At 42.4% G+C, this 10,332-nt stretch overlaps 1 protein-coding gene across 1 annotated transcript; it reads right to left on the bottom strand.

Moving 5' to 3' along the window:
- Positions 1-6,005: 6,005 nt before the first annotated feature.
- LOC140830178 (uncharacterized) lies at positions 6,006-9,902 on the bottom strand. Its single transcript, XM_073193464.1, has 4 exons — positions 8,906-9,902; positions 7,120-7,296; positions 6,595-7,046; positions 6,006-6,026 (listed from the first exon to the last, which is right to left on the bottom strand). The coding sequence occupies exons 1-4, from the start codon at positions 9,900-9,902 to the stop codon at positions 6,006-6,008; spliced, it is 1,647 nt and encodes a 548-aa protein (XP_073049565.1).
- Positions 9,903-10,332: the final 430 nt, after the last annotated feature.

Below are 10,332 nucleotides of genomic sequence, written 5' to 3'. Positions count from 1 at the left end.
ATATGACTCTAGATCAAACCTCTGCATCTCAAGCTGAAGAGGTCTCTGAATCGTCAAATGAGCCATCACTGCAACTTTTCTGCTCAATGCATCTGCAACTACATTAGCTTTACCCGGGTGGTAGCTAATGTCACAGTCATATCCTTCACAAGCTCCAACCAACACCTCTGATGCATGTTCAGCTCCTTCTGCATAAAGAAATACTTGAGGCTCTTGTGGTCGGTAAAGATCTGGCACTTCTCTCCATACAAATAATGCCTCCAGATCTTCAAAGCAAAAACAACGGCGGACAACTCTAGATCGTGGGTAGGGTAGTTCTTCTTATGAGTCTGCAACTGACGGGAAGAATATGCTATCACCTTCCCATGTTGCATCAATACTGCGCTTATACCGAGCTTCGAAGCATCGGTATACAGAACAAACTCGCCGGGTCCTGACGGCATGGCCAAAACTGGTGCTGAGATAAGAGCTTAATTCAAAGTATCGAAACTCTTCTGACACTACTCGCTCCACAAAAATTTCACATTGTTCTTGGTCAATGCTGTGAGTGGAACGACAATATAGGAGAATCCCTTAATGAACTTCCGATAATATCCTGCTAGCCAAAGAAAACTGCGGAGCTCTGATGCATTCTGTGACACAACCCAATCTCTGACTGCTGCAACTTTCGCTGGGTCTACCTCAATACCACTGCTAGAAACAATGTGGCCTAAGAACGCCACCTTCTCTAACCAGAATTCTCACTTACTGAACTTTGCGAATAACTTGTGCTTCTGCAAGGTCTGCAACACTGTGGTCAGATGTCTGCTGTGATCCTCCTGGTTCTTGGAGTAGACGAGAATGTCGTCTATGAATACTATCACAAACTGGTCAAGATACGGCTGAAATACGCGATTCATGAGATCCATGAAGATCGTTGGCGCATTCGTCAGACCGAACGACATCACAAGGAACTCATGGTGGCCATAACGAGTCCTGAAAGCAGTCTTGGAAACATCAGCATCTCTCACCCTCAACTGGTGATAACCGGAACGCAGATCTATCTTGGAGAATATCGAAGCTCCTTGCAACTGGTCAAACAAATCCTCGATCCTCGGAAGTGGGTACCTGTTCTTCACTGTAAACCTGTTCAACTCCCGGTAGCCGATGCAAAGCCTCATAGAGCCATCCTTCTTCTTCACAAATAAGACTGGCGCGCCCCATGTTGAAAAACTCGGGCGAATGAACTCCTTGTCAAGAAGTTCCTGAATTTGCTTCTTAAGCTCTGCCATCTCTGTCGGTGCTACTCGGTACGGTGCTTTTGAAATCGGAGCCGTACCTGGCATAAACTCAATAGAAAACTCCACCTCTCTCTCGGGTGGCAATGTCCTCTGGAAAAACATCTAAGAAGTCTCTAACAATCGGAACATCTGCAGCTGACTGACTGGGTGCCTCAGGGACAAATATAAAAGTTGCTAGAAACGCCCGACACCCTCTATACATGAGCTTCCTAGCCTTGGCATAAGGAATAATGCGCGGTAAAGGAAAGTACATGTCCGGCTTGAATAAGAACTGCGCCATTCCAGGCGGTCGAACTAGAACAGATCTCCACTGGAAGTCAATCAAAACTCTGTTCCGCAATAGCCAGTCCATCCCTAGGATGATGTAAAACTCTGGCATCGGCAACACGATCAGATCCGCATAAACAAGGTTGACATGGAGCTCAAGATCGATGTCTCGGATCACATTGGTAGCTGCCATCTCCTCACCGGAAGGCAATACTACTGAATAGGCTACATCTAGCCCAACGGTCTTAACCTTGAGGAAATTATCAAATACCTCCGAAATAAATGAGTGAGTGGCCCCTGAATCTATCAAGGCCTTCGTAGCGGAACCAGATATAAATATTCTCCCTGAATGGTTGGAATACTAAGCTAAACCCAATAATCAAAAGAACTAACTTATAGACATGCAAAGGTCAAAGTTCTTCTAACCTAATTCCCGAAAATAATATTGAGTAGAGCATGCAATCCTATCGCAAATCTAAGTTCAAGATCTCAATCCCGATTCCCAAAACATTAGATCCCAAATGTAAACTTAAAGCTTAAATGTACCTGTCATAAGCATGGTCTCCGGGTTCGTTTCCGTGGCATGGAGAGCAAAAACTCTGCCTTGGGTAGGCAGATTCCTCTGAGGGCACTGCAGCAACATGTGGTCTGGACTGCCACACTTGTAACACTTCCCTGAGCCGAACATACGTGCTCCAGGATGGCGACGTGAGCACTTAGGGCAAACTGGGTGCTCAAAAGTCCTCGTGGCTGGGCGTCCCCGCTGCTGACCTCTGTTTCTAGGCGGTCCGTGAAAAGGCCTCTTGTTCTGCTGCTGATGCTGCTGAGGAGGAGGGCGGTGCGGTACCGGGACTGGGCGCTTGCCCTGGCGATATCTCTCGATATCACGCTGATCTTGCTCTGCGGCTAGAGCTTTGGAGACAGCGACCTCTAAAGTAGTAGGGTCAGACACCCTAACATCACGGCGCAAGATCGGGCGTAGACACACCAAGAAATGCATCAACTTGGCTTTGGCATCATTCGCGATCAGGGGCACAAAATGACAACCCCTCTCAAACTTACGGATGAACTCCGTAACAATAAGATCTCTCTCTCAGGCTCATGAACTCAGTTTTCAACCTGGTGCGCACTTCCTCAGTAAAATATTTGGAGTAGAATACCTCCGTGAAGCGTGTCCAGCTCAACGTAGCCAAGTTCAGGGCTACTGACGCTCCTTCCCACCATAAGCGGGCATCTCCTCCGAATAAGTAGGTGGCACATCGGACTCTGTCTGCATCTCCAAGCTCCATGAACTGGAAGATAACCTCGAGGGATTTGATCCAGCCTTCGGCAATCATGGGGTCCGTCGTCCGTGAAAACTCCTTAGGACGCATCTTCATGAATCTCTCATAGACAGCCTCGGGCCCTGTCGGCCTGGTCGCCACAGCATGGCTCCCCGCAAACTGTGTGAAGAACTGAGTCATCCCAGCTAGCATTTGGGCATTCATGTCCGGTGGAGGTGGAGGTGGTAAATCTCTCTCCTGCCTCTGCTCCTCCCTGTCCTCTTGGCGAGGCTCATCATTTCTAGTGCGCTCCAGAATGCGTCTAGGGGGCACACTGTTCCATACATAACGCATACGTAACCAACATGCATAATCTCTATAATTTATTTAAATTTAAATACTCATGAAATAAAATAATTCATGCTTTAAATAAAATGCGTAAATGTAAAACTTACAGACCGAAGACGTGACTTCATGAGCTTCTCGTGGTCAGTAGTAGTACAACCCTTTACAGAACCATTGCATTGATACCAGCTATAATGACCCGAAAATTCGTGTTTGAAAATTTGCGGAAAATTTAAAATTTTCTTTAAATAATTAAAATGTCTCATTCTAATTTCAACTGATAGATAAATTTTAATATTCAAAATAGCAGCGGAAGTAAATATTTGTTTGCAAAATAACAATTTAAGAATAATCCAACAAAAGATAAAATGTTTGAGCATAAAAATGGTAAATGCTAAAATAAGGTCCTCGGGTTCCACTACTGCCGAACCAAGCTAGCTCACTGGTCCCCGCCCGCGGCCCCAATATCATCAGTACCTACAACAATCAAGTCTAGTGAGTCTAAAGACTCAGCATGCATATATCGTAAATAACAAGTAATAATATAATAAAATTGCATGGGAGTAAAAATTATCATGTCATGAGGCATAATGTGAATAACTTGTCATGAGCAATTATAATACGTGCATAACTGAACTCAAAATCACAGTGAAAATGTTTGCTCCTTGGAGCCCTGAAATAAAATAGCATGTCATAAATTTTCTGTTGAGATTATAGTCTACGCAAGTGGCCCTTGTACTGAACTGAACTGAACTGAACTGACCGGAAACTGGCGATCGGGTGAAGTAATGAACGTCTGATCAGACTAATGCCACAGTATACTGGGTGGTACATAACTGAAATGACCGGTAACTGGCGACCAGATAATACAATGCTCCCATGATAGTGAAATAGCCACAAGCAATATCGCATAAATCTTAAAAATGAAAATTTTATATTTTATGCACGCAATATAATTAAATGACATAATGAAATATCCGGTATTATTTTACCACATGGATTGGATCGTTCCCAGGCTCGCTGCGACCTAAAGATAACATGAAAAATGTGCAAATGATTTTCTTGACAAAACTTTGTAATTGAATCCAAAAACGAGTACGCCAAACGACTTCATATTTAATCATGACTCCGTGCCAACCCGAACCAACACCGAACCATCATTCAGTCATGATTAAAATACACTTAAAATGATGAAATAATGCTCCTAAAATGGAAAGGCCGAAATGTCACGCCCCGGGACGGGGGTTGGTTGACACCGGCGTTTCTCTCAAATTTACATTCAAAAACAACAAGCCTCAGAAGTACAAAATTCAGAAACCAATCTTTTATTCATAATAATCGTTGTTTGATACAAGCTCAATGATAAATGTTTTACAGCGGAAATGTAAAACCAGAAAATACAATGTCTGAACAGATGCAGCGGAAAATAAAATATAAAACAGAACTAAGATGACGATCTTCATCACCAGCCCCAAAACTGATGTTGCTCCTCTTCTTATAACAACTCTTCCTCGTTCTTATCTGAGATGTGTTTGGTGGGTGTGTGATATGATTGTCACTCAGTAAGCAGGGGCGGAAATAACTCCCATTTTCGAAATCATTTTCATACAGAAACAATAATACGAATAATATAGAGAAATTCTCATTTTCATAACAGAAATCAGTATTCAGTATTCAGAAATCAGAATCAGTATTCAGTAATCAGGAATCAGAAGTTTAACAAGTAAGCACTGAGCACGTTCGTGAATTTCATGGCTAAACTAATATCAGTCCCTTATATGTTTTCTCTTCTAAGGGGTGAGGCCAGTAATCAGTAACCAGTAATGTTCAGAATATATATTCCTACCATTAGTTCACTAAGTTTCAGTGCTTTAAAATTCAGATATCAGAAATCGATCATACAGAAACTTTGCTTTAAAACATAAATCATCAAACTGGATTTCAAGATACTATACATAAGCCTACTTACAGTAATTTCCTAAAAGTGTTTCGGTTGAAGTCTGAAACCTGCTTGTTCTTGCTACTGGTTTCTGCTGCTCGAAATCAGCACTCCCTTATCTCAAATATTTCAAGTGATAACTCCAGATTTGTGTAACACCAATTCAGAGGTTGAGGGTACTATTTAAAGGCCAAAATCTGGCTGTTAGCCTCCCAAATAAATGGCCATAATCCGCCATTAACAGTCTTTATTCCATGTTAAATGCTTCAGTTACAACTCATAAGCTGAATCAGTAACTGTCTGCTGGAATTCACTCTTCTGCTGCTGGATTTTGTCTGCTGGATTTTGTCTGCTGGAAAATATCATCTTCTGAAATATGAGCTGCTGCTGGAATTGTTAGCTTCTGTTGAAATTGGCCAGCTGCTGCTACTGTTGGAATTTCAGGTTTTCACATCCCTCCCTCCTTATAAGAAGTTTCGTCCTCGAAACTTGGCTAAACATGATTCTCAAAGAGGTAAGGATATTGTGCTCACATCTTTTCTTCCAACTCCCAAGTGGCTTCTCTTTCGGTGTGATTGGACCATTGTACTTTGACATATGGAATAGTTCGTCGCCTCATTGCTTGGTCTTTGAAATCCACAATTCGAGTCGGAATTTCTTCATACTTCAGCTCTTCATTTAGGTTGCTCTCAACCATAAGTGGTCCAGCTTCTAGAATATGACTTGGATAAGAAATATATCTCCTCAGCTGCGATACGTGGAATACATTGTGAATTATTGACATGTCGGGTGGGAGTGCTAATCTATAAGCAAGTGTTCCCACTTTCTCAAGAATTTCAAATGGCCCGACGTATCTGGGATTCAGTTTCCCAGCCTTATTGAATCGGATTACACCCTTCATGGGTGACACTTTCACATATGCCTTCTCTCCAACTTCAAATTCCACAGGCCTTCTTTTCAGGTCAACCCAGCTTTTCTGTCGATCTTGTGCAGTTTTTAATCTCTCCTTGATCACATCAACTTTATCCACTGTTTCTTGAATTAGTTCGGGTCCAACGATGGCTTTTTCCCCTACTTCCTCCCAATACAGTGGTGACTGACATTTTCGTCCATACAGAGCTTCGTATGGTGCCATTCCAATACTACTGTGATAACTTTTATTGTATGCGAACTCGATTAAGGGAAGATGCTCGCTCCAATTACCCCTGAAGTCTAGAGAACAAGCTCTCAGCATATCCTCAAGAGTTTGAATTGTTCTCTCTGTTTGGCCATCGGTCTGAGGATGATAGGCCGTACTAAGAGTAACCTTTGTCCCCATAACTTGTTGAAAGCTCTTCCAAAATCGAGATGTAAACCTAGGATCTCTGTCTGATAGTTTGCTAGCTGGTACTCCATGTAATCGCACGATCTCATTCATGTACAAGGTGGCTAGCTTGTCCAAATTATAATTCATGCGGACAGGTAAGAAATACGCAGATTTTGTGAGTCTATCTACGATTACCCATATTCCGTCATGACCTTGTCTGGACTTTGGTAAACCAACTACAAAATCCATGGAAATATGTTCACGTTTCCATTCCGGGATTTCTAATGGTTGAAGAAGTCCAACAGGTCTTTGGTGCTCTGCCTTGACTTGCTGGGACACGTGACACTTAGAAACAAACATTGCCACGTCTTTCTTCATTCCATACCACCAGAAATTTTTCTTCAAATCTCTGTACATCTTGGTACTACCAGGATGTATTGAAAATTTTGACTTATGTGCTTCAGAGATTACTTCTTGTCGAAGGTCATCAATGTCTGGTACGCCCAATTGTCCTTTCATCCACAAGATTTCTTTGTTATCCGTCTCGAATTCTGGTACTTTCTCTTCTTTAACTTGCTCTTTCAGCTTAACTAAAGCGGAATCTCTATCTTGACTCATTTTGATGGCCTCTCGAAGGCATGGTTGTGCTGAAAGTGACGCTAAGATTACTTTGTTCATATCCTTCCTGACTCAAAGCATCGGCTACCTTGTTTTCTTTGCCTGGGTGGTAGCTTATCGTCAAGTCGTAGTCCTTCAAGAGTTCAATCCATCGTCTCTGCCTCATGTTTAACTCTTTCTGAGTGAACAAGTACTCGAGGCTTTGGTGATCAGTGAAAATCTCACACTTAGCACCATATAAGTAGTGTCTCCAAATCTTTAGTGCGAACACTACTGCAGCTAATTCAAGGTCATGCATTGGGTAATTTTGTTCATACGGCTTCAACTGTCTTGACGCATATGCAATCACACTTCCCTCTTGCATGAGTACACATCCTAAACCTCATTTAGATGCATCACTGTAGATGGTGAAGTCATTGCCTTCAGTTGGTAATACCAACACCGGAGTGGAGATAAGCTTCTTCGTCAAAGTCTCGAAGCTTTGCTCACATTCTTCACTCCATTGAAACTTAGAGTTCTTTTGTGTGAGCTTTGGTGAGGGGTATGGCTATTGAAGAGAATCATTCAACAAATTTTCGATAATAGCCTGCTAGTCCCAAAAAGCTTCGAATTTTTGTTACAGTCTTTGGTCTAGGCCAATCTGCAATTGCTTCTACTTTCTTAGGACCCACAGATACTCCAGATGCTGATATTACGTGCCCCAAGAATGTGACGCTCTTTAACCAAAATTTGCATTTCTTGAACTTGGCGTAAAGTTCCTTTTCTCTCAAGGTCTGGAGGGTGAGACGAAGATGTTCTTTGTGGTCTTCCTCACTTGACGAATATACCAGAATATCGTTGATGAATACCACAACAAACTTGTCAAGAAACGGTTTGAACACTCTGTTTATGAGATCCATGAATACTGCCGGAGCGTTTGTTAACCCGAACGACATCACCATGAACGCATATTCTCTATATCTTGTTCTGAAGGCTGTCTTTGGAATATCTTCTGTCTTGACCTTGAGTTGGTGGTAGCCTGACCTTAAGTCGAGCTTGGAAAAGACCGTAGCTCCCTTGAGTTGGTCAAACAAGTCATTTATCCTTGGAAGTGGGCATTTATTCTTGTTTGTGATCTTATTCAGTTCTCTGTAATCGATACACAATCTCATGCTTCCGTCCTTCTTTTTAACAAATAGGACAGGAGCTCCCCACGGAGATGCGCTTGGCCGTATCTGCTTCTTATCCAACAACTCTTGAAGTTGCTCTTTGAGTTCTTTCAATTCTGCTGGAGCCATTCGATACGGTGCTTTTGAGATTGGTGTAGCATTGGGCACTAAGTTAATCTCAAATTCCACTTCGCGATCGGGAAGTTCGCCAGGGAGTTCTTCAGGAAAGACATCCGGAAATTCTTGTACTACCGGAATCTCTTCTAGTGTAAGTGTGATTTCTTTCTTTACCTCACTTAACATAGCTACGTAAACTTCTTCTCCACTTTTCATGGCTTTCCAAGTTTGAGAATCAGAAAGAAGAGTCTTTCGTTCTTTTGTCTTACCATGAAATAAAATTTTTTCTTGGTATGAAGCTTGGATGGTCACCGTCTTTCCATGACAGTCTACTAAAGCATGATTCTTGGCTAACCAATCCATTCCAAGAATTACGTCGAATTCCACCATGTTTAGTTGAATAAGGTTTGCCTTGAAATTCTGATCTTCTATGAGAACACTAATATCCCGATATAGAGTGCGAGTTTCTAAAATTCGATTTGGAGGAGTGGCTACCCTATATGGTTCTTCTAAGTTATCAGGCTTAGCTCCTAACTCCTTGGCAAATCTCTTAGACATGAATGAATGCATAGCACCACAATCAAATAACACATAAACAGGTATATTATTGATTAGAATGGTACCGGCTACGATATCATTTGAGTTGTCAGCCTCTTCTTGAGTGATAGCATAGACTCGCGCATTGGGATTGTTCTCCTTAGGCTTATTTGGAGTTACTCCGCCTACTGGACCATTCCTCGGATCTGGAAAATGGCATTGAGCAATGAGATGGCCCATCTTTCCACAATGGAAACAAGCTCCCGAATTCTTACGGCATTCACCAGTGTGAGTGAATCCACAATTTTGGCACTTGACTCCCTCTTTGCTTGATGGAGAAGAAGTGGTTCCTTTGGCTGGATCACTGGTGAATTTGTTGCTTGGAAACCTAGGCCTCTTGAATTGTTGGCCCTGTTGGTACTGGCTCGACTGAGTACGTTTGAGTTTGTTCTCACCTTCACGCCTCTTAATGTCATTCTCAGCCCTGATGGCGGCTCCCATTAATTCATCAAAACAGTTGGGCTCAATAATGGCAAGGGCAGATTGAATACGACTGTTCAATCCCTTCTTGAAGCGATGCATCTTCAAGGCCTCGTCTCCCATGATCGTTGGGGAGTAAGTTCCCAATGAGTGGAACTTAGATGAATACTCCACCACTGTCATATTTGGTTCTTGAACCAAGCTTTCAAATTCTGACAGCTTCTGCACTTGAACTGCTGTAGAGAAGTATTGCTTTAGAAATGCCTCTCGGAACCTTTGCCAAGTGATAGGTCCCGCCCTTACCATAGCTGGTGAGACTCCTTTCCACCATTTGGCTGCTTTATCCACAAGAAAAGGTGTAATAACATCTACTCTGATCCCTTGTGGAACTTCAAGTAGTCGAAGGTAATTCTCCACTTCTTTCATCCAATTTTGTCCGACCTCAGGATCGGAGCTTCCATCAAAGTTTGGGACTCTTGCTCTTCGGAGAGCCTCATAGTGCTGCTTAGTCCTATTATGAGCTGGTGGTGGCGGCGGTGGCTGGATAGCATTAGGGTTCGCCAACCCTTGTAGCGTGGTAGCCACAATCGTGGCTATAGCCATCAAGTCCACTAACTGAGTCCAACTGCTGGTGGTGGTTGTGGGAGTTGTTGTTGTGCATCCTCATCGTTACGGTCGTCATTACAATTGTTGCAGTTTCCATAATGAGGGTTGCGATTGTTTCTTACAGGTCTTCCGTCCATTTCCTACAAGTACGAAAGTTCTAAGGTTGATGGCAAAATATGGACTCAAGAAAAGAAACAAAATGATTGAGTAATTGCTCGTAATTTAAATATGAAACCAATGGATAAAAATAACTTTTATTTATTTCCCAAGAAAGTGCAATGACAACTGAACTTCGAAATGAAAACAAAAATGCTAATGGGACAAGTTTATTACAAAGAACTACTACTGATGTTCTAATCTATCACTTCTCCCAAATCTAAATCCATATGATCCTCTTCAACTTCTTTTTCTTCGAGATCCTCCTCGG

Source organism: Primulina eburnea, chromosome 4, assembly GCF_022965805.1.
Source record: "Primulina eburnea isolate SZY01 chromosome 4, ASM2296580v1, whole genome shotgun sequence".
NCBI classification, from domain to species: domain Eukaryota; kingdom Viridiplantae; phylum Streptophyta; class Magnoliopsida; order Lamiales; family Gesneriaceae; genus Primulina; species Primulina eburnea.
The sequence above is the reverse complement of the archived record's forward strand: the minus strand, read 5'-3'. Positions and strand labels throughout refer to the sequence as shown.

Coding starts and splice junctions, on each gene's coding strand:
- LOC140830178 (XM_073193464.1), bottom strand. CDS start 9,902: ATGGCTATAGCCACGATTGTGGCTACCACGCTACAAGGGTTGGCGAAC. Junction 7,297..8,905: donor CTCAAATGATATCGTAGCCG/GTACCATTCTAA, acceptor ACCTTGAATTAG/CTGCAGTAGTGTTCGCACTA. Junction 7,047..7,119: donor GACGATAAGCTACCACCCAG/GCAAAGAAAACA, acceptor CGTCACTTTCAG/CACAACCATGCCTTCGAGAG.